We start from the raw sequence: 24,833 nt of genomic DNA on the forward strand, positions 1-24,833 counted from the left end.
CCAATAGTACAGCAGAAAGCATATAACGGCATTAATTCCTTTTTTTTCACAAGCATTATGCAATCAAATAAGCCAATCCATGGGTTGATTTGGTATTGCTGTGTTTTTTTTAAAAAAATTGTTTCTATTATACTGTGAAGATAAGCAGCTGTGAAATAAAGCAGCAGAGTATTTGATAAACTTTTTTGTAAAGTACTTTTGGAAAAAAAAAAAAAAGTACTATAGTGTTTGGTAAACTTTTATGTAAAACAACTGTGACTGTGTGAAATGACAAAAAATGGTATAATACTAGATGTGTCATTAATTTAATTTTCTTAACCAATAAAGGTGAATTACTAAATATACTTTATTTTTAAAAGAAAATATTTATAAATCTTAAACATATAATCCAACGTTTAACAAGAAATCAAAATCCAACATTCAACATATAATCCAACATTTATGCTGCTTCACATTTGCAGCTTTTTTTCACCCAAAACTGTGAAAATAAGCTGTTTTTAAGTGTTTACCAAACACCTTTTTGAGCTTAGTTTTTTTTTATATATCTGCTTTTTATAAAAGTACCTTAGTACCAAACCAGCACTACAACTCTCCAAATTAATTCATTATAAAATACTCTAAGGCACGTTTAATACATAAGATAGATTTGGCGTAGACTAATTACACGGATTGAGAAGGTGTAATCCCAACTTATCCAATTGTTAACTAACCCCATACTTGATTTAAGTTGGAATTGGGGTTAAATAGCCTAATCAAGGAGATGGAATTGATGTGGGTTTGACTGCCGCTATTTAAACTCTCCTGGCAACCCGATTTTATTTGGTTTATTGTTGTCACCCCGTATGTCCTAAGGTAGGAAAACTTGAGTGAGGTAGTCTGATTCCACTTACTTGATAATCTCAACTTACTCTCACACACCAACATCTTTGTATTTTGGTTCGTCCAACTTCACATTATTCTCATTTGTAGCAACGTGATTGTGGGAACATAAAATATCTTGACCAATAGGAATATGCACACCATTAGTCAAATTCTAACGGGTTAATGGGCTACATTCTCTATGAAGGTCCTAGAAGCCCACAATCAACAAGGCTCATGGCCCAATTCGTCACATGCGGTCCAAGTCGATCATCATGTGTATGTAATGAGCTTGCCTATCAGTCTCTTAGCATGACAAGACTCTCCAAACCATATTCCAAGAATCTCAGAGAAATATTCCTCCATCGGGGTTCAGATTAGGTCATACGTTAGAGTTAACTCCTCAGTTCTCTATAAATAATCAAGATCAGCCACTTTATTCCTGCAATCAAGAACTCTCCCAACACTCTTATTATTTCCTACAATCTTTCTAATTTAGGCATCAAAGACCATTTGACTGGTATCATACCGGTATTAATCTAACTCCGTTTGGCTATTCTTTTTATGTGTAGGTGTTCATCAATTCAATCTTAGGCGAAATTTTGCTCCCGTGGTTATCGCTTGTTATTAGGTGGTCATACAAATCTAGACCCCTGTACTCAAAACAAATTGGGATTGTTGATTTACTGCTCTAAAGAACGCTTTGCCGTTGAAAATAAATTGATGGCTGATGGCACTGCTTCTAGTAAGTGACAAAAATGAATTAAAATTTTAGTGGCAGTAGGACATAATTATGTGATGATAGAATTGGCCAACTTTCAGCGCCGAATGGTGTCATTTCATGCAATTTGAGTAGGCTCGACCTTCAAAAGTGAGACAAAGTAAAAGCAGAAAATATGTGAAACTGTTGAAAAGTCTAATGTCTGATGGCAATGAATGTCCACAAAGCAAAAGTTTTCTGCATGGGCAAAGTTTTCAATGCCCATGCAAAGTGAAAGTGAAAAGTGAATTGTAATGTCAGAGGACGCGTTTTAAATTTCAAGATGCATTAACTGCATCAGTTTGGAGTTGCTCTATAAATAGAGCACTCCGCATGTAACAGAAAAGCGAAGAAGAAAGAAAACTAGAGAAAAATATCAGTAACATCATCTATTCCTCTGCTTTTATTTGTTATCTGCCTGTGCTATAATTTTAGTGTGGTATTTTACATCTACCTTGCACCTACTACTTAAAAGGTTATCTCTCAAACTTTAACCCTTTTATAACAGAAACAGATAAAAGTAAATACAGTAAAGTAGGAGCAGAAGATGGGTTAGGCAGACATGAGCACGACACATGTTTATGGCTCATTTAGCACATGCCACAACTGAATACAACTAGGCAGATCACGTAGCAAGCTAAGCATACACAAAGAGGAGGGAGAACATTTGTTTAAGCCGGTTAAATATTAGAGAGACTGTCAGTGTGTAACATTTATATGATCAGCCTCAACTTAATCACTTCCAAGTCTAGCAACTGTAGGGTTTTATTTCAAAATGTCTCTAGATAATTAACAATAAAACATTTATAATGTGTTTTATCGATGCGAGAATTTAAGCAAATTAAGATGACCTTTTATTTCAATAAAAGAAATGCATTGGTTGGTTAGGGGGGAGTTATTGTCTATCGACTATCGTTGGTCTCTACAATAGAATTAGTTGGAGGCCTTAGAGACGGTAATTTACTTTATGATGAATGTCAACGGTTCGAGTCTGCTAATGTTCAATTGCATTATCATGAATTCAAGAACAAAAGCCCATCCTCTGAAAACTAGATGTAAGGGCATGGTTGGGTAGCGAATGAGCAACAGTACAGCCTCCGGGATTGATCATAAATAAGCATCCTTCAAAAGCCCAACAAGCTCCACTGGTCTTGAAGAAGTATTAGTATTGGATTTCATGGAAATACAAAAAAAATTGGCAGGAAAATTTTCCAAAAGGATAAACCGGAAAAAGAAAACCGGTGACGGTCTTGATTCCAGCGATATCTTAATTTATTTTAATACGAAATAAAGTGGCACGTAATCTATTTTTATTCGAAATAAGGAATTTGAACTTTGATGCAGAGGAGGAGGAACATAATACTCTTTTAAGTCCTTATTTGGATACACCCCAGTTTTGCAGTGGAATGGTTGTGATTTATTAACTATTACCACACAAGTACATTTGATGATGTTAGTATCTCAAGTGTTGGAGAAATTTTTAATTATGACGGGAACATGGTGATACATCACGTGTTTTTATGTAAGTAGTGAAAATTTTTATTTTTTAAATTATTAACTTTTTGACACACATATCCTACTATTTATGTAATGACATGTGGTGTATCATTCCCGTGTGACAGTCACACTGAAAAATCTCTTCAACTACTGATCAAATCTCTCCAGTTTCATCAAGGCATCAGCGCAACAATATAAGGCTTACGTGTGAAGTTGGTACTGCTTATGCTTTCCTTTTAACACTTGGATTTCCTTATACTGTTATATGGACATGGAAGCGGGAAAACTCGTCTCGCAGAGTGCTACATAGCATTGAAGCCGTACCATAACTACAGATGTTTGTAGAACCAGTGTATTTCCAAAACCAGTACTAGTAGCCTAGCAGCAAAGCAAACAAAATGAAAAGAGCAATTGAGAAAATGGTTGTGCCAATCCCTCCTCTATACTCATTAGATTCACCAATATCATCTCAAGTATTCTTCAAGCAGCACTATCCTTTCTTATCAATTCTAAAACCAAAGAATCAAAATTCAAGATCTTAATCACAAATCATAGAGTAAAGTCGAAGATCGAAAATTCTATAATGCTCTGGAGTATGAACAAATAAGACGACTATTAGACTGATCAAAAGTAAACCAGTTCCAAAAAAAAAAAAAAAACCAAAGAATGACAAAGCAAAAAGACAAAAAGACAAAGAAGCAATGTAGAACAAATAAACAGACAGTCACGTCATCAACTACATATATTAGATTCTTAAAAGATGATGAAACATCATAAGTCAGACAGAGACACAGAATCAACGTAAAACCGAACCCCCACGTTTACCTAATTAACATAAGACTTGGTCCACCCAACTACGAATTTATATTTTAATTACATCTAAACCCAGTTGTAAAAAGATACCCAAATCTCCAAATCTCCAATCTTTGTCAGTAAATATGCTTCAATCCCAGGCCATGCTTCCCGCGAACGCAGCCAGGCCTCGCAACCATGTACGGCGACCGCTTCGATTTGTTCATCTTCGGTAACATCCTCTTCCCCAATTTCCTCATCCTCTGCCGCCCCAACTTGTCGCTCACCGACAACGGCACCAGCTCGTCGTCTAATCCATACCCATAATCATCCTCCTCCTCCTCCTCCTCACCATGGCCCTCATCCTCATCGCCGCTGTCGTCCCAATCGCTATGGAATTTGAGATTGAGACCCACATCCACAAATCGGACGAGACGGGGGCGGCGATGACGGTGGGCGGGGATCGGATCGGCCACCGGCGGAGGGACCGAAGGGGAAAATGAAGCGGGCCCAATGATAAGCCTATCAAACCGATTTGCTTCTTCGTCTTTATCGGTTTGTTCGGAGTCGGAGCGGTGGTGGTGGTGGTGGTTTTGCTCTGAGTGGGCGTCGGAGGCGTCGATGAATTCCCAGTGTGTGAGACCCAAGAGTTCTTCTCCGTCTTCGATTTCCAGGAATTCGAATTGTTCGTCCATGGAGTTTGCATTCGAAAGTTTTCCCAAATCCATTTCCGTCTTGTTTTTTTCTTTTCTTTTTTTGTTATGAATTTTGAAAAGAATTATGTGGGATTGGATCAGTGAGTTGAGCTTTTATATACAGAAGGCTGAGTCGGGGGAATCTGAGGTCCACGTAGAGAATGATGTGTCCGCGCGTACAAGTCGTCTCGTCTTATTGGTGCAGCCTTCATCGACAAGTTTTATCCCATGCAGCCTTCATCGACAAGTTTTTCTTTCTTTTTTGTTGTTTTCCTCGTTATGCCTGTCGAGCTACGTTTCTTTGTAAAATTGTAACATGCAACTTTTGTTCCTCGTATTTACGTTGAATTTTGGATTTTCAATTTTTGGCCATCCCTTGCATTGTCCACTGCTACAATATAGGCTATTACCGGAGAAGCAAAAATCGACAACAAATCCAATTTACGTCCAAAATTTGGCAAAAATCCGAAATAAAACAATGTAATGTCGGATTGGAATAGCAACACCAATGCTAGCGTCACGAAAGGGCTTCAATGTCGGTTTGTCCACTTAATCCGTTACAAAGCAGCGTCAGTTAAAAACGACATCGATCTTGACGTCCGTTTAAAGCAACGTGTACTTCTACATGTCGTCAGTTTAAAGCGACGTGTACTAGCAATTAAACTATAAAATATCCAACCCACTGTCGGTTTTAACCGACATCGTAATAAAATTAAACAAATAAAATATCCCTTAATCGACGTCAGATAACAATTAAATAAATAAAATATGCAAACTAGTAACGGTCTTAACCGACACCACCTTTGTTAATAATAATGTAAATACGTAAAGATCTATCTCTGCATTCGTTTTCAATTAATTGTAACTAAAAAAAAATTATATAAACATAATAATAAATTTCATGTATAGGCCAAAACAAACATTAATAAAAATAATTAACAAGAAAAATAGTGCCAAAATGTACAATCCATACAAATTCTTGCCGCACTCTTGCAAAAGATTTTGAACCAGTTTATGGTTCATTGTTTTCAACAGCCGATTAATCTTATTTTTTTTCAGCAACCTCCTAAAAAATAAAGGAATTTATTAGACAAATTTAAAGTTATAACGATTACCCTTGTTTTTTCTCTATTCCAATATGCCACCAACTCAACCCACTGTGCAGGATTCACATCAGGAGGAGGGTGGCTGCACACCTCGGTTGCTCTTTTAGTATAATATTTTTTTTTTTAAACTTATTTCTATACTCTTTGTGCGCATGCTCCGCAACATGAAGCGTCATATGGCGGATTATAGGCATTTTTATTATATCTGCATCTTCAAAAAAAAAAATCAAGCTATTAATTATTATTGCAATGATTGACTTATTCTTCTATTTTCAAGTAAAAAAAAAAAACTATACCTTTATTCTATTCCAGAAAACTTCCTTATCTTCTTCCTTAATCTTACGCCAATCCCTCGTCAACAAAAGATTTCTGTGATCTCTAACCTTCGCTACTACATATTTTGAAAAAGCGCTTGAATTATCACTACTGCATTTTTCGGACGAATCAAACGAACAAAGTTGTTTTGTCCATTTGGGAATTGAGGGTCCGCACCTCCGTTGTTTTGTCCATACAAAATAAAACATAAAAACCAGGAAACAAATGTAAATTTTCAATTTAAGCATAAAACTAGTTTAAACACAAAACAAAAACTGAAATTAATAATAATTCAAAAAAGAACCAGCTTTGAACTCTTCCTCTTCCAAATGAAGTTCCTCAGAATGTTGATCTTCACTTTGTTGATCCATACCAAAAGTTAGTGGAAGGAGGAGTAAGGCTGAAATGGGGGAAGGAGTAAGTCTGAAATGGGAGAAGGAGAGGGAGTAAGGACTCACAGAGCAAAAACGAAGAAGTAAACGAGAAAGGGAAATGAAAGCACGGAAGTAATGGGAAAGAATGGGGTTCAAATATGGATAAAAAGTTAGCGTCGGTTAAGACCGACAGTTGCAAAGCCGAGATCATAAAGAGCATACTGCAAGTAGGAAGTGGAATTAATACAATGAATTCAAAAGCATTAGCAATTGGCGTCAAAATAGGAAAATATTGTGTCAGATAAAATCGACGTTAGCATGACAGATTTGAGTGGCGTCGAAATAAGAATCGTTTGCATTGGTTGAAACCGACGTGCACTTGATAAACTTAAGGTAGCCTCAAAATAGGAAAAGTTTGCGTCGGTTCAAACCAATGTGAGCCTGACAAACTTCACAATCTTTGCAAGTGGCGTCGAAATAGGAAAATTTTGCGTCGGTTCAAACCGACGTATGTCTGAGAGACATGTCAGTGAATCAATGATTGGATGTGGCGTCGAAACAAGAAAACCTTGCGCGTGCAAAAAAAAAGCCGGAAAATTCCCGCCCAAAATGTTTCAATTTAACCGACGCAGATGACATATGGTGTTGGCTAAAAGTGACAAGAAACAAGCATAAAAAAATTATTAAAATGTATGTTGCTTAAAAGCGACACCATTATTTAAAAATTATTAAAATGTATGTCGGTTATAAGCGACATTAAATGTTTACGTCAGTTAAAAGTGACATAGGCAGTTTATGACGCTTACAAGTGACAGTAAATTTGACGTCATGTTGAGTATAAGGCCCTTTTGTAGTAGTGGTCCTGTGGTGTTTTTTTTAGTAATGCACCTATTATTCCGACAAAAGAAAAGATACTTAGTCTCTAAACTTATCTCAAATGTTCATTGCTCCATGTGATAACAAGTTCATAAACTAATACTCGCGAATTAATTAAATGACCAATGATCCAATTTGACCGAAGTTTTAATGCAAATTTGAGCATGTTCAATGTTCAAAAGTGACACCATCTAATATGCAATGTACAAGCACCATATTAGTTATGTAAAATAGATCAAACTAAAAAACTACACTACTAAAGATGGGCGTCATTGGTCACGGTTGCCATATTGACGAACATGAAGCAACTCAAACACATGTTAGCTGTGCACAATTGCTCAACAACCAATTGCGACATTATGTCGAACATTTGGAGGGCAGTGTCAAATAAGTGCAATGACCTAGAAACTTTTCCTGAATTACTTCACCTTTTATTTTCCTACGGATTTTTTTACTTCTTTTTAGGGGCCTAAGAAGGGCCGTAACTCCCTCTGCATACGAAAGGGGAGGGTGGGGGTGGTATGGCCATATATAAAGTCGAAGTCCCTAGTCTCGATGGAATTATTCAAAATACCGGAAACTCATGAAGACTTAGCCCGTCAACAATCTTGAAGGGCCCCATGTTCTCAACTAGCAATATCCCACAATCGTAGCATGCAGTCCTCTTTAATAAACTGATTTTAAAAGCTAGAAGAGGAGAATTCCATCTTTCTTCTGGATAAGAACAAGGGAGACTAGTGGATTGCAGTAAAATGAACTTTGGACCAAGCTTCAATTCAGCCAAAATATAATTGCTTGCTTAAAACGAAATCCCCAGATATTTTTATCCGGGAACTCAAGCATGAATGTGCATGTAAAAATTTTAGATCATATCCAATGACTTGTGATCCCCAAATGTCAAGTTCGTATCTTTAAATCATGAACATGTACTATTGCAGATTACCTTGAAGTACTTGGACAATGCTCTAGATTAGATTATGTTCAAATACTCTGTAAGAACACGCTACTGGTATGAACCACCCTCCTGACGAAGGGAGAAGAACCAAAAAACAAAACAATCAACATCTAAAATATAGAAATTGAAACAGCAGTTGACATGTTACCAAAGACCAAGGTTGTTTCTCACTGTTTAGATCAGAGTTCGCTCAACCCTTTTCTTAATGATAGCATAGAGTTCCTGTGGAGAAATTTCCCCTCTTCCAATTGTTAATCCATTGATCAGCAACTTGTTCCATTCTTCTTCAGGAGCTGCAACAAATGAAATGTCCAAGAATGAGACAGATCCAACAGACATGAGATCGAAATAAGTAGAGTTTCTGAGTTAACTATTTAGAAATTTAAAACATACTCACTTGTCGTAGTTGCGCATTAACTTATTGATGTGATATAAACCAGCACACAAATTAAACCCTCTTGTTGACAATTGTAGTGTATATGTAAGTAGGGATTGTTCTAGGCCGGGGATTATGAGGGATTGCTAATCTACTCTAAACTGACTTAAAAACACAAAACTAAACTTAAAAACAAAAAACTAGACTCTAAGACTCTTAACTAGACTTATATGACTCAAAACAAGCTAAGCAAACTCAAAACTGCATAAAACAATCAAAAGGACTCAAAACAGACACTAAGACTTACTTTGGATGAAAATTGAATTAATTTTGACTCAAAACACTCAAAAACACAAATTAGGACAGATTCTAACTAATTTAACACAATAAAGTAAAGGAGATTGGGTTTTTGACGAATTTAAAGTAAAAGCAAACAAACTGCAAAAACTAAGTAAAAAGATATGAATTTGGGTGAATTGATGGGTGATAGGCTAGCTAGACGGTTCTTCTCCACACATGACATATATGCATACAAATTGATTTCCAATTATTATTCCAATAAACCATGAATGACAATACCCCAGATTAACCATGAACAACACTAATTAAACCTTATATTTTCCTTAAGTCATTGAATTGGATGGAATACGCATCGGCAACCAAATTATTCTTCAATAGTTCCTTACATGAACAACATAATAGAGATACAATCAAAGATCGTTAAGCTTTGTGAAAATCATAAGCATTGACAAGGCATTCGTAACTATGAATAGCATGATACTTCTGCCATGGATTTTACTTAACACGATCGTGACCGGCGACCTCCACTGCTTGCAAATATAAGTTCATAACGATTAGGTGAAAATCCCTTATATTTTAGCATCAAATTCATGCATGCAAACTAAGTATGCATCCTTAATCAACATACAAGAATAAGTTGTCAACCAAGCAGTTAAGCAAATCACATTCATGTTTTACGAAACAATAATTGGATGCAATCAATTCATATCACATATATGTTCATGGCTTTGAATTCTCCTTTAGCCAAAACAAAATTAGTTCCTCATGTTCGCAATCAAACAAAGAAAACTCAAATTAAACATTGAAAACAAAAGATTAAATACACCTAAGAACGTTCCAACAATCCAATTTTGAATGGCAGGCACGGCTCCAAGGGGTCTTCCTTCCTTTCTCTTTGCAAATCTGCGACAAAAGGTGTGTGTGTGTGTGTGTGTGTATGATAATGGGTTATGATGGATAGGTGGTTCGAAATCTGGTGACGGAAGAATGAATGTATGGTGCGGCTGTGTGTATGGAAGGGATGAATGGCTGAATGGATGGTGAAGGGATGAATGAATGGTGCAGAATTGTGTTTAGGGATGGCTCAATGGTTGAATGGGTGCATGGTGGTTTTTTGGGGTGAATGAATATGGTTTTTGCAGCAGATTGTAGAAAAATAAAGAGAAAAGACAAGGCATTAATTAAATGTTTTTGGGAAAGATTTGGATCCCCCAAATCCTCAAGGAAAAAGGGTAATTAAATCAGAATCCAAGAGAGAAAAGGGAAGAAGGGTGCGGCAAGGAATTGGGAAAGGGAAAGGGACTTCCTTGCACGACAAGGAAGGAAGGAGAAGAAGGGGAAGGAAAGGTGGTGCGGCATTGAGTTTATGAATGGGATTTAGGGTTCTAGAACATATATTTAGGTGTCCCAATATATTTAGGAATCCCTTTGGTAGCTGGAACATAAGTAGGAAAAGATTAGGATTGACTAAGTCAAAATAAGGAAGTTTGACTCATGTTTCCTTCTTTGTAGCTGATTCCTTGTCTTCCAAGTCTTGAATTAATTTCTTCCATCTCTTTAGCATATTCCTAGCCTTTCTTGAACTTCAATTTCGTCCATCGACCTTGCTCCAAGCATGTGCTATCCATTCCAAGCCCAAAACTACTCCAAAATACTCCAAATTGCACTTTCTTGCCACTTTAGTCAATTAGACCTACAAACATACGAAAATAGCTTAAATCACTATAATAAATAGAAACTAACTCACTAAATGCAAGGAAATAAGCTAACTAAGTCGTATAAATATGCTCCTATCACTTATGCAAGAAAACCTTTATCTAGTTGCCCTTCTTGCTCCCTTTGGAATATTTCCTGATGATCAAAAAGGAAAAAGATTAAACACATTGAACAAACAATATAATGAAGAACAACTTTATATTACTGTTTGTTTTTGTTGAGCATTGAACCCAACCAATTTGATACCAGTGGAGAGATCCATAACTTTGCATATTGATGTTTAAAATACCTAATGTGTGGGAGGGGGGTGGTTTAGATTTTCAACATGCCCCGTCGCCCCCTCACATGTGACCAAAGAGAGCCAAAGGCATAGATCAATTATATTAATCCAATGGAATTTGACGTGGATGAATTGTCCACTCCAATACTATGTTAGAGTTGCAGCACGAAACGAAACCAATTGATTCTAGGTGGAGTGGAGATGCCAAAGATTTTTTATCAAGATGCAATCACATGTGCCCTTTTTATATCCAAAATAGAATTGATGAAACATGATTTGAAACTAAATTAATGGCCTAGCCATTTCAGAAAAAGCAAATGACAAATTTACACAGGCAGGAAGGCTTGTTTAGTTCTAAAAACCATCTTCCTAAATATGGAAAAATTGTAAACATCTATACAATCATTATCAAGCCAAAGCAGTAATGCAAGAGAAGCAAGTACAAGTAAAGCTAAAATTTACCCCAAAGGTACACAAAAGGTTGCAAAAAAAAAAAAAAAAAATTCAAATTCTTCCAACCCAATTGCATATTCAACAGGAAGTATTGGCCCAAAGAAAAACATAGCAATAAATTAAAACAAAACAGAAGAAAGAAAAACTCACTTTCTCCATTAACTTAAGAGCCTTAGGATCTCTAGGAGGCCATCGTATTTCTTCTACATCATCCAATACAGGTTTCAGAACCCCTTTAAGGATATCAATAGCTGAATTTATCTTTTCCTACAAGCAAAGGAAAAATAGAATAAAAACTTGTACTGCATTTGAAACACTGGAGATTACAATTTAGCATGAACCCAAAACAAGAATAATCCCCCTTGGATTATGGTGTGTAGAGAAAGAGAGAGAGAGAGAGAGAGAGAGAGCAAGAGAGAGATACACACACACACACACACATACATACATTAGTCTTATGGACAAGGCAATCCACTATGCTCATTATAGATATTGCCAACTCCTTATAGTCTTTCTAAAGAATGCAAAAGATTAAGCCTTCTTTCACAAACTTGAAAAGGAAAGCAGCAAAAACAAAAATATCAGCATAAAAATAGAAATAACAAAGTTCAAAACCGTGCTTTATCATCCTCCGATTTACAGGTATCAGTTCTTGCCGCAAGCCGTATCCAAAAACCCTCGTTAAACGCCAAGACATTTTCAACAACAAGCTTTTGAAGTTGTTCACAAATCATAACCAAATAAGAATTTTAGTGGTAACTTTATTGGTGGAAGTCAATGAAAGCTGCATTGAAGTCTCAAGTAAAGAAATCCATATTTAATCAAACAAGGCATATCCCAAAACCCCTTTTTCCCCACATGCTCTATAAGATTAAAATTTTATATTATCATACATAAAATGAAAACTAGAAACTGCATAGAAATTCAAAGGATAATTCAAATAGCATTCACAGGGTTACTTTTTTCGTATCATACATACAGAATTTATTAAGTACATATCTTAGACCTTCACAGACACTACCAGAAAAAAGGCTATTGAAAGAATTGCCTTTACGGTCTTATCTCACGAATCTTAAAAATTTGAAACAAAGACCTGTTCTTACTACTGCTATTTGTGCGTTTAAAATTATAATATTAACTTGGTCCCATCCTATGTATCTTCAAATTTTCAGATATACTCATTACTAGTATTACTTAAGATGATGATAGAATAACTTCTATAACTAGTTTATAGTCTCAATACCACAGAGACAGGACAATGTCAAGTAAACAAATCCAAATAAGTTTAATTTGTTGCTAAAATGGAAATCATTGATAGAAGTAATTTAAACAAGACATCTACGTACTTCAATTGGATTTAAATCCCTCAGTTTGTCTATTAGCCTATCCACTTCTACAGTCTTTCTGAATGCTTCTTCAACATCTTGATTCGCTGCACAAATCAAAGTTCTCCTGTTTTATTAGATCGAAACACACAATTTTACTATTGAGTATTGTTCGCTCCATTAGCCAGAATCCTGGACAGTGGAACTATAAAATGGAACAAAACATGTTAGATTCTAGAGGCACACAGAAAAGCAATGACTACGGAAATAACGATGAGGATATCAGAAATCAAAGTGTGGCGGGTTATCAATTATCAACTTCTTACAAATGTCCCACATTGTAAAGTCAATTATCATCTCACAGTTCCCACATTGAAAAAAAAAAAAAAAAAAAAAAAGAACATGTTAGCATAAGTGCTATAAATTATCATACATCTTTTGCAAGATGATTTTATAATGACAAGTTCTATTCTCCTGTTGGGGCATGCCATTAAATTATCAAATCAAATATCAAGTAAAGTAAGAGCATGAGTTCAAATGCAAATGCAAATGCAATGATGGAAAACCAAAAGAAAATCATTACTGAAGGCCAGGAGAAAAACTAATTACCTTTTCTTCAAACCCGTATGATTGCTTGAACCGAACGGCTTTGGCCTCTGCAACATCCCCACAACATCCCATTTCTTGAGAAATGATGTTGTTAAACCAATGTAGCAAAGCACCTACTCAAAATATTACAGAAAAAGAAAACCCACAAACTGTCATCAAATATTGAAAGAGAAATTACCAAAAACGACAAAAATTAGCAAAAAACATACAACAGTTAGCTTCATGTATTCTTTATACTACATTTTATCTAAGCTTTATTAGCTTTTATACAAGGAGATTGGAAATGGGTTTTGGAAAAACAAAAAGTAAAGAAGACTTTGTAAAAAGAAGTTACCTGGTAGGAGTGAGAATGTGAATAGGAGCATCGGTGAAATTGTACGGACAAAGGCGCGGGTGTGAATAGTGATGAAGGAAGCTCGTATGGTACGGACTGTGGCGGGAGAGAGGAGGGGCCATTAATGGCCGTTCAAGTTTGTATATCAAGAAACAAAAATATTTTTTCTTAAGTTATCGCTTTGTGGGGTTGAATGGATAAGAAGCGTTTGGGCCTATTACCATTAAAGAATGCTTTATTAATCGCCCATCTCATCAAGCCCGAGCTTTGAAAAGGGCTTGTACCAAAGTATCCAAACCAACCATTTTCATAAGAAGCTATTGTGGCAAATTAGTGATATTCTTCTGCATTTGTATTTGTAAGTAAAAAGTTTTAGTGGGTTCGACTTACTCCTTGTTTTAATTCTGGTTATTAATTCTCTCTCAATTTTCTCAATCCAATAACTCGGAAAACAACAAAAGAGTGTGTAAGGTAAAAAAGAGTGTTCATAAATCATTTTCCGGCTCAAAATGTTTGCCACAACAAGGAATAATGGTGGGCGGGAACATTTATATTTGCATTCGAGATCTTATGTTCAATTCTCCCCCACCCACTATCTCTTGTAGAAAAGAAATTCATAGGGGATGTCAACATAGGCAGATGAAAAAAATAGGACAACTGCGTGATACACCAAAGTTAGTCTTTAAACTTTTGAAGGTGTTTTTAACGATGACAAATGGTGGTGCTCGACACTCAAAGTTGACATAATAAAATGTGCCCATTTTTAAGGGCATGTAAATATATGTAATACCTATTTTATCTACTAGCAAATGACCACTTAGAGTATCTCCAATCATTTTATATATATTTAAAGTGAAATTTTAACTTGTAGAAATAATACTCTTTGTATTGATGTGTGAAAAATATTACAATACAGAAAGGGTTCTACTAATTTCTATTTAGGTAGGAAACTTACTCACTAGTGACAACTGAAAATTACATTCCTATAATATATGCAATCAAAAGGAAAACGATTCGGGATTAATTTTCTTTAATCTAACTCCCCACACCCAACCACCCGCAAACTGGACGCTCTTGATCTGACAAGTTCAGAACAGAGCTAATGATAACGAGGCTGGAGAGCTTTGGTGAGAAGATTAACAAGCTGATAAGCGGAAGAGATGTATCATACCCTTTGATTGCCAAGGGCTGGTTTTTCACAGACAAGGTGGTAATCAAGTTTAACATGCCGAGTACAAGCATGATGAACAAGATTAGCCTCTAAATAGGTGGCACTGAGGTTAGCACAATGTAAGAGTACATGAAAAGATAGACAACAAGCTCACCAACCAAAAAGCAAAGTCAAGTCATCTTGGCACATGCATGTGCAAGAGAGCAGTACTCTAATTTAGTACTAGAGCGAGACATAGTAGGCTACTTCTTGGAACACCACGATGTAAGGTTAGAACCAAGGTAGATAAGATAGCCAATGGTGGAGCAACATGAGTCAAAATAGCCCGCCCTATCAACATCGAAATATGCAACCAAGTAGCAAAAGAATGTTGTGGACGAAGATGGATGTTGAAGTCAAGAGTCCCTTTGACATAACGTAATATGCGCGTGGCAGTAATGAGATGAGTAGTCCGGGAAGAGCTCATATACTGGCAATGATGTTGGCAAAGAAGGCAATATCAGGACAAGTGAGATGCTAGAGAGAACCAACCAACTTAAGATACATTGTTGGAGAGAAGCGTGAAGGCAGGTTTGTAGGAAGCCATATCAAACTTTTGTAAAAGATCATGAGCATACTTCGGTTAATGAATATGAAGACTAGTGGAGTCACGTGAGACCTATAAACAAGAATAGCAATAAACTGGTCAAGTAAGTCAAATGAATTGCTAGTGAGCAGAATGTCATTATCATCAAGTAGTAGAAAATGGTGTTTAAACATTGATAAAAAAAAAATAAAAAAAATAGATAAGTCTGCAGGACTTTGAGTGAAGCCAAGATGGAATAAGAAAGAGCTAATTTGCTCGAGGAGCCAACTTCAGACTATAAAGTGACTTTTGAAGACAAACAAAATGAGGGCGAGCATGATCCACAAAGACAAGAAGCTAGGCCATTAAAATCTTCCTAGAGAAACTAAAGTAAAAAAGCATTTTTGACATATAATTGACGCTAAGGCCAATTTCGAGACAAGGCTTAAGACATTCTGAATTGGTCAATTTGGCAATAGGGCTAAAGGTCTCTATATAATCAATGTCAGGACGTTCATGAAAACCCTTTGCCACTAAGCAAGCTTTATAGAGGTCAATAGAGTCATCTAATTTTTGTTTAATATGAAACACCTATTTGCAACCAATAATGTTTTGCCCAGGTCGAGGAGGAATAAGGGACCAAGTTTATTTGCGGAGAAAAACATTAATTTTCTCATTCATAACTAAACGCCATTCATGATTTCGTGATGTTTAGAGGCCTAAGAATAAGAACTAGGTTCATCAAAATTAATAGATGCTAAAAGAGCATGTGAAAGAGGATACCCCACAATGCCATTAGTGCGAGTTTTGGGTTTGGAGATTCCATTGCTAAGGCGGGTGACCATTGGATGGGTCAAAGTTGAAACACCTGGAGTAGTAGGCAAGGAAAAGAGTTGAACTGCAAAAGAAGAAAATTTTGTGCTAATCAGCTCAGTGGTGTCGTTGTCTAGAGAGTGCGCTCGGCTTAGCTCGCATCAGTAGAAAACTGATGAGAGGTCTGTCGACTTAGTTTCGGGCGGTTCACATTAACTAGAGTCGTCTCTAGTGTTGTCATCATTGAATCAAAATGATGCAGCACGAGCGTAGAAGGGATACTAGGGTAAGCCCTTGAAGAACAATGTTTTGGAATCCACCAGATTTTGGGAGAAAATCGCAAAGTTGATTTGAATAATTCTTGAATGATGCATTAATTTGGGAGCCAAATGGCTTAAATAAACTCAATCACAGCCTCTGTGGAAGCTCAGGGATCTTAGGAAATTAAAAGACATGCATTGGGACGGAAATTAAAAAGTTCAAAATTTATTACAAACTTTATTTTGTGGTTTTGGAAGTCTAAGCAATAGTTTTGGCATTGAACACAAAAAACTCATTAATGAGTCTTGTTGCCTTTCTAACATCAGAATATTTCTTGTTACCTTTTATGTCGCCATATTGATTGAATCCAATATTTCTGAACTTATTCTTCTTTTCCAATCAAATATTTTATTTTCTTTGTTTTTTTCATCAGAATTGACCCATGTCTTGTCCTACATCACAAATCAAACAACACCTAAAGTTCAAGGGGCAAACATATAGTTAGGTTTTCTACTATGGACTTGAAAATTTGGGAATCAAACTCATACACTTAGTGTCACATCCCGGCCCAAGCCCCCACTACATCCCGGGCTCAACTCCACTGTAGCACGATATTGTCCGCTTTGGGACCCTACCACACCCACACGATTTTGTTTCTGGGAACTCAGACGAGAACTTCCCAGTGGGTAACCCATCATGGGATTGCTCTCGCACAAACTTGCTTAACTTCGGAGTTCCTAAGGAACCCAAAGCCCGTGAGCTCCCAAAAGGCCTCGTGCTAGGTAGAGATGAGAATATACATATAAGGCTTATAGGATCCTCACCCCTGGGCGATGTGGGATGTAACAATCCGCCCCCCTTAGGGGCCCGACGTCCTCATCGGCACACATCCGGCCAGGGATTAGCTCTGATACCAAACTGACACACCCCAACCTAGATTGAGGCGTGCTGGCCAGCACGCCTCGATCTAGGTTGAGGTGTGTCACTTAGTCAGAAAATTGAAGTCTAATTTTTTTTTAGTCTTAAATGTACCCATTCTTAGATATACCAAATTGTTATATGTAAAATGTATCATTTTTTTAATATACAATGTACTCATTTTTTTGTATAAAATCCATTCAATTTTTTTCTAATCTATTTTTTTAACTTATATGGATACATTCTATTTCATTGATTTGAGAATGTATCCATGTAAAGTATAATCGAAGAAATTTAATAATGTTATTAAGCCTAATATCTTCCTTTTTTATTTATTTATTTATTTATTTATTTTGTGGTTTTGAAATATGTATCCACTTCTTGGTACAATTACTAGAACCATCTTTGTCAACCAAAAGAATGTGAAAAGACTATTTAGTCTTCTATCACAATAAAAAAGTTAAAGGCAGTAACGTAATATTCTCAAAACAAAATTTTGCTTTTTTTTTTTTTTTGTTTAAACCTCATCTACATGTGATTTTAGCATCTCTAATTTCAAAAAATTAAAAAATAAACCTCTCTCTCTCATCCACTCTCACGTTCTCTCTCACTTGAGAAAAAAAAATTTCACACACAGTATGTGTGTGGGCATATACTAAAATACATAATAAAATCATATAGTGTAGTTAGTCCATAATTTTTTTTCTTTTAAATTTTTGTAGTGTGGAAATCTTAACATGTGATGTGAGTACTTAATTGGGAACGAATTGGTGGTGAAGGCATGGAGGCATGGTCATTAGGATGATCGCACAACTCACAGTTTTTCAACTTTGTCATGGTTTGTGTCACCTCTATACATGAAATCACCATCAGATTAGCATATAAGTTGGCAGTGCAGCTCCGAGCTTCAAATCTCTCTTCCATGGAAAAGGGAAACTAAAACACAAGTTCCAAATATAATAGTTTTTTCATTTACTTCGTTAAGGTGCTCGACCAGCTAAATCTCTTACACGTATCATGGGGTCCATACCTAATAATTAGAAGGTATTTGAGCTAGAACCCTCTCATTTAAACTTTCTCGCTTTCGGTCTCATCATGTACAGTTGCATGATAATCTAATATATCAATGCAAAAATCAACAACATACAAAATTATTTAGTCATCTAATTGTTATCCAATACAAATGTTGTTCAATAAACATTAAAGTTTTCACAATGGTAACCAAATGGTTAAGCGCTTTCTGATTAGATTGTTTTTTACATAGTTGATATTTAAATAGTAATTAAATGGTTAAATCATTTATAAATCTAATCATTATACAAAGTTACAAGATGATGAAAAAACCAAAAAGATAAAAAGAAAAGTTTGTACTTAAGAACGCGATTATTCGTATACCGTTCTCCTCGTCACCAAAATACCTTGTTTTTAAGTATAAACCTAAACTGACGGTTCACCAACCCAAATAGACAATTTGCATGGTATACTGTTTTTGGAGTTCCGTAAAGTTTTTGCTCAACTTTAACACTTTATGGGGGTCACAAAAGTAGTGCACCCAAAGTGATCAAAAAGTTCACAAAATATATTGTTTTGCAGAGTTAAACTAGAGAAATTATTATTTAAATTATATTATGTAAATTACATGACATGATAAATAACAATTTGATTTATTTACTAATTATCAACTGAAACATTATGTTATCTATCATAATCTCTAAAAATTAATTTTTCATAGTATTTTAATGCTAAAAGTGTATAATTAAGATATTAAAAAATTTGTGACAAGCACACAATTTGAGTGGTGAGTAAGTGAGTACTTTTTCACATGGTATGTCATTAACAAACACCCAACAAGATCCTCTTCAGATCTTTTTGGTGAGGATCCTAGAGATTTGTGAATTGCATCCTTTTATCATATATCGTGTGATCAATTTTTATCAAGTACTGTTTATGTTTATTTCTAAATAAAAATATTTAAAATGATTTTTGACCGTACAATGTACGATAAACGGATACGATTCACAGATTCTTGAGATCCTCACAAAGAGGATCCGGCTAGAATCCAGACTCCAAAAACACAAACACATTCTGTCATTCACCCAGTCTCTTCTTCAGTGGGGGAAGAAACTTTAAACAATTTTGTAAAATAAGGTATCTCCTTATTATTCATGCTCCAAAATACCATCCATGTGAGGACGTATTGGAACTTTACAACCAGAAAATAATAATACTCGATTATCAAAATGATGATAATAACTATATAGAAATGTTGTCTTCGTAAATCAAGAAATATTGTCATTCGCTAATGAATTTGAGATCAAATGCGGAGAGTAATGAGTGCGTGCACTCACTTTTGTTATATAATCTTGAAATTAAATTCAAGAATGAATGAATTTTTATAGTTCAGCTATAACAGTATGTCTCACTTAATGATGTCACTTCTATACAATCTAATTATTGTACAGTTACATAAGATCTCTCCATGCATGACTTAACTGTTAAGTCACAAATTAAAACGTACCTTGAAAATTTTAAATATTTTATTATCAAACAATCAAGAAAACGATGATTATAATTGTAGAAAAAGGTATGTAGGCTAAAAATTATATTTGTTATTGATACATGAATGTGGAAAAATGGAAGAGAATGCAAATGGAAGAGAATGCAAATGGAAGAGAATGTTTAATTTTTTCTCATTGTGTTTCTCTACAAGATTACAAGGATATATATACATGATACAAGTGTGTAGGTAGAACAAGGTAGCCGTCCTAGTGTGTAGGTAGGACGACTGTAGAGGACAAGGTAGCCGTCCTAGTGTGTAGGTAGGACAAGGTAGCCGTCCTAGTGTGTAGGTAGGACAAGGTAGGACGGCTGTAGGACGGCTTGACGGCTGTAGGACGGCTGTAGGACGGCTTGACGGCTGTAGGACGGCTAGTGTGTAGGTAGGACAAGGTAGGACGGCTGTAGGACGGCTTGACGGCTGTAGGACGGCTTATTCTTCCAATAATAATATTATATACAATTACACAAGGACTCCAACCATATTCCTTATTTGTCTAACACTCCCCCTCAAGTTGGAGAGTGGATGTCAATAACTCCCAACTTGCGTAACATACCCGAAAACTTTTCTTTCCCAAGAGGTTTGGTAAACAAGTCTGCCAACTGTTGTGCCGTACCCACATGCTTGGTCTCTATTGTGCCATCTACAATCTTATCTCGTATAAAGTGACAATCCATCTCAATGTGACGAGTTCGTTCATGAAAAACAGGATTGGCAGCTATATGTAACGCTGCTTGATTATCACAAAATAAAATGGAAGGACCATCCAAAGGAATGTTCAAATCCTTCAACAAAAAACGAAGCCAAACTATCTCGCAACAAGCACCTGCCATGGCCCTATATTCTGCCTCTGCTGAAGAGAGCGAAACGGTTTTCTGTCGTTTCGTCCGCCAAGAAATCAAAGAACCGCCCAAGAATACACAATACCCAGTAGTCGAACGGCGAGTGATAGGGCAACCTGCCCAATCAGAATCACAAAACGCAGTTAACTTGGTCTGGTTGTCAGAACGAAATAATAAACCTTGACCTGGAGTAGCCTTCAAATAACGAACAATACGAAGCGCAGCATCCATATGAGATATCCTTGGCTCGTGCATAAAACGGCTTAGAACATGCACAGAATAGGTGATATCCGGCCGAGTGATAGTGAGATATATTAACCGACCTACTAATCGTCGATACTTTTCAGGATCCTTGAGAAGTTCTCCTTTATCAGATAATTTTGTGTCATCCATAGGAAAAGCAATGGGTCGTGCTCCCAAAAAACCATAGTCCTTGAGAATCTCTAATGCATACTTGCGTTGAGAAATATAAATCCCTTGTTTGGAACGAGAAACCTCAATACCCAAAAAATATTTTAAATCACCAAGGTCTTTTATCCGAAAATGATCACGGAGAAAAGACTTCAGAGACTTAATGGCACTAGCATCATTGCCTGTAATCACAATATCATCCACATAAATGAGCAAAGCTGTGAAAGAAATACCAGACTTTTTAGTGAACAATGAATAGTCAGCTTTGGATTGTTGAAAACCGGCAGAAATGATGGCACTAGTGAATTTGGAAAACCATTGACGAGAAGCCTGCTTAAGACCATAAAGTGACTTGTGAAGGCGACACACAAGATTCTCCCCCTGTCGCCGAAGACCAGGAGGAGGAGACATATAGATTTCTTCATGTAAGTCACCATGTAAGAAAGCATTATTAACATCAAGCTGATGAAGAGACCAAGACTGACTAGCAGCAAGAGCAAGAAGACAACGCACCGTAATCATCTTAGCAGTAGGAGAAAAAGTGTCATGATAATCAATACCTTCAGCCTGAGTGAAGCCTTTAGCAACCAAACGAGCTTTGTAGCGGTCAATAGAGCCGTCGGAATTGTGCTTGAGTTTGTACACCCACTTACAACCAATGGGAATTTTGCCAGGGGGCAAGGAAGTTAAAGTCCAAGTACCATTAGCATGTAAAGCTTGAAGCTCCTCAGTCATAGCACGTTGCCAATTGGGGTCAGTGGCAGCCTCGGCAAAGGAAGAAGGCTCCACAGTCCGACTGACAGAGTTAATGTAAGAAAAATGCCTGGGAGAGTAACGATGATAAGAGAGAAAATTACAAAGTGGATATCGCGTACCTTGTGTAGAACCGGGTTGCGAAGTCGAAGATGGGTGGGATGGCAGAATCACCTGCGAGCAAACGTAGTCTTTTAAATAGGATGGAGGTTTATGGGCACGGGAAGAAGTGCGGGGAAGGGGAGGAACGGGTAATGGGGCAGCAAGGGAATCTGTGGGAGGCGTGGAAGGGGAGGAAGGTGGAGGAGGGTGAGGCGTCGGGGCAGGAAGGGGTGGGTTATATGTAAAGTCCAGAGGGGGTGGGATGGGTAGGGTAGGCGAAGAGCAAGGGATAGGAGGGTGAGAAACGGCATAAGGGAAAGTAGTTTCGTGAAAGATGACGTCTCGACTAGTGAAAATGCGGTGATTGTCGAGATCGTAAAGGGTATAGGCCTTTTGTCCATGAGGATAACCGAGAAAAATGCAACGATGAGCCCGAGGGGAAAATTTGGTGGTGGGAGTGACAGAGGTGGCATATGCCAGACAACCAAAGACGCGGAAGTGGTCATAAGATGGGGTTTTCGAAAAGAGAACCTCAAATGGGGATTTATGATGGAGAAGATGGGTAGGGAGACGATTGATGAGATAAGTAGCGGTAAGAACACATTCCCCCCAAAACTTGATAGGAAGATGAGATTGAAAACGAAGGGCGCGAGCGGTTTCAAGAAGATGACGATGTTTTCTTTCAACAACGCCATTTTGTTGGGGGGTATAAACACAAGAAGTTTGTAAAAGCACCCCATGATCAGAGAAAAAACTACGAAGAGATAAAAATTCACCACCATTGTCAGTACGAATGCATTGGATGGTAGTGCGGAATTGGGTAGTGACATAAGCAAAAAAATCCTTAATTAATTGTTGAGTGTCAGATTTATGTTTCATGAGGAAGACCCACGTAAAGCGAGAAAAATCATCCACAATGGTTAAGAAATAATGAGCACCAGAAAGAGAAGATTGACGATTCGGGCCCCAAATATCACAATGAATTAAAGCAAAAGGGAAAGTTGATGAAATTGAACTCAAAAGAAAAGGTTGACGAGTTTGTTTTGCCAACGGACAAACATCACAAATATGACTAGAATCAAAAGTACAATTAAGAGAGCTAGATGCTAAAGCTTGCAAACGAGTGGAGGAGGGGTGACCTAGACGCCTATGCCAGAGGGAGGAGGGGATGGTAATGATGTTGCAGAGAGGTTGACGGGTGGGGAGAGAAGAGGTAAGAGCCACAAGGTAATACAGATCGCCACGTCGCTTACCCACACCAATCATCGCCTTCGAAACCAAGTCCTGCAAAACACACCAAGAAGGAAAGAAGGTTATGGAACACGATAATCCATCTGTAAGTTTACCAACCGATAAAAGGTCCACTCGGAAATTAGGGACACATAAAACATCATTCAAAGTAACTGATGAATTTAAAGGAAGAGTGCCGGTAAAAGTAATGGGAGCGGAAGCACCACTAGGCAAAGAAACAGGCGGCAAATGTGAAGGAGAACGATTAACCAAACATGAAGCGGAAGAAGTAATATGATCCGTAGCACCACTGTCAAGAATCCATTGACCATGACGAGAGGTGACAGGTAACAAACCTTGGGCAAAATCAGTAGTGAGCACGGCATTGGCCTGAGGAGGGGTGGTGGTGTCACGTAGAGCAGCTAGAACACGGGAGTGCTGCTCGGCAGAGAGGTCAGGCATGGCAAGCTGCAAGTCATGCAAAGTGGGCTGGGCCCCGTGCACTTGGTGGGTCGCTGGAGTAGAAGAGGAGGCGGGGGCCTGGGTGCCTTGCACGTGATGGGCCTGGGTGAAATTATGGGGCCGGGAAGCAGAAAACCGTGGTTGCCGGGGAGGACTGGAAGGTGCATGGCTGCGGGAAGAACTGGAAGCAGTGGCACGGCGCGGTGGTCGCCACGGTTGGCCATGGAGGGGATGGCCAACGGGATAGCCATGAAGTTTATGGCAGGTGTCTCGGGTATGATAATCAAAATTGCAGTAGGTGCAGTGGAGGGGAGGACGAGCAGAGGAGGGACGGGACGGGCCACGAACAGCCATGGCAGCAGGTTGATCGACAGAGCGGAGGATGCCCAGGGAGCGTTGTTTTTCAGCTTGAGAAACCGAGGAACAGGCCTGACGAACAGTGGGAAGGGGATTCATTAAAAGAATCTGGTCACGAACAGCAGCAAAGGATTCGTTGAGGCCCATTAAAAATTGCATGAGTTGTTGACGGTCATGCTTGGCGTTGCAAGAGCACGTGCAGCCATCATTATAAGAAGCAAGCTCATCCCAGAGAGCTTTCAGGCGAGTAAAATAGGCGGAGATAGAAGAAGAACCTTGAGAAATTGTAGCAAGTTCCCGGTTGAGTTGGAAGATGCGTGGAGCATTACTCTGAGAGAAGCGTTCGCGAAGATCATCCCATACAACTTGGACAGAGGTGGAAAAAAACACAGATTCTTGAAGGTCAGGTTCCAAGGAATGCAGAAGCCAAGAAAGAATCATGTCATTGCAACGACGCCAAGCCGCGTAAGCATCAGGGTCGTCGGAGGAAGAAGGTTCTTGGATATCGCCAGTGATGAAACCAAGTTTATTCTTGGCACTCAAGGAAAGCTGCATGCCACGGGCCCAGGATGTGTAGTTATCACCATTCAACTTCTTGGATACAAGGACAAGATTCGGGTGGTCGGAATGATGAAGGGAAAAAACACCATCGGAAGAAGAAGAGTCAGCCATGGGAACGGCAGAGAAAGCTGCCGAAAAAAAAAAATTAGGGCTAGGGTTATAAACCTGCTCTGTATACCATGTAGAAAAAGGTATGTAGGCTAAAAATT

General features: G+C 37.6%; 2 protein-coding genes and 1 long non-coding RNA gene across 3 annotated transcripts; all 3 read right to left on the reverse strand.

Moving 5' to 3' along the window:
• Positions 1 to 3,819: 3,819 nt before the first annotated feature.
• Positions 3,820 to 4,805, reverse strand: LOC137726880 (uncharacterized). The gene has a single exon (XM_068465832.2). It carries the CDS (start codon positions 4,633 to 4,635, stop codon positions 4,045 to 4,047), a length of 591 nt encoding a protein of 196 aa, XP_068321933.2. The 5' UTR covers positions 4,636 to 4,805; the 3' UTR covers positions 3,820 to 4,044.
• Positions 4,806 to 9,537: 4,732 nt separating this feature from the next.
• On the reverse strand, positions 9,538 to 13,636 carry LOC137725016 (uncharacterized). Its single transcript, XR_015963054.1, has 5 exons — positions 13,622 to 13,636; positions 13,288 to 13,400; positions 11,504 to 11,620; positions 10,716 to 10,755; positions 9,538 to 10,597 (listed from the first exon to the last, which is right to left on the reverse strand). It is a non-coding gene; the product is annotated as an uncharacterized LOC137725016 (long non-coding RNA).
• Positions 13,637 to 18,417: 4,781 nt separating this feature from the next.
• Positions 18,418 to 24,504, reverse strand: LOC148697099 (uncharacterized). Its single transcript, XM_088693449.1, has 3 exons — positions 22,907 to 24,504; positions 21,441 to 21,955; positions 18,418 to 18,464 (listed from the first exon to the last, which is right to left on the reverse strand). Exons 1-3 carry the CDS (start codon positions 24,502 to 24,504, stop codon positions 18,418 to 18,420), a joined length of 2,160 nt encoding a protein of 719 aa, XP_088549575.1.
• Positions 24,505 to 24,833: the final 329 nt, after the last annotated feature.

Source organism: Pyrus communis, chromosome 5 (assembly GCF_041283825.1).
Source record: "Pyrus communis isolate YQ-2024b chromosome 5, ASM4128382v1, whole genome shotgun sequence".
Lineage (NCBI taxonomy): Eukaryota > Viridiplantae > Streptophyta > Magnoliopsida > Rosales > Rosaceae > Pyrus > Pyrus communis.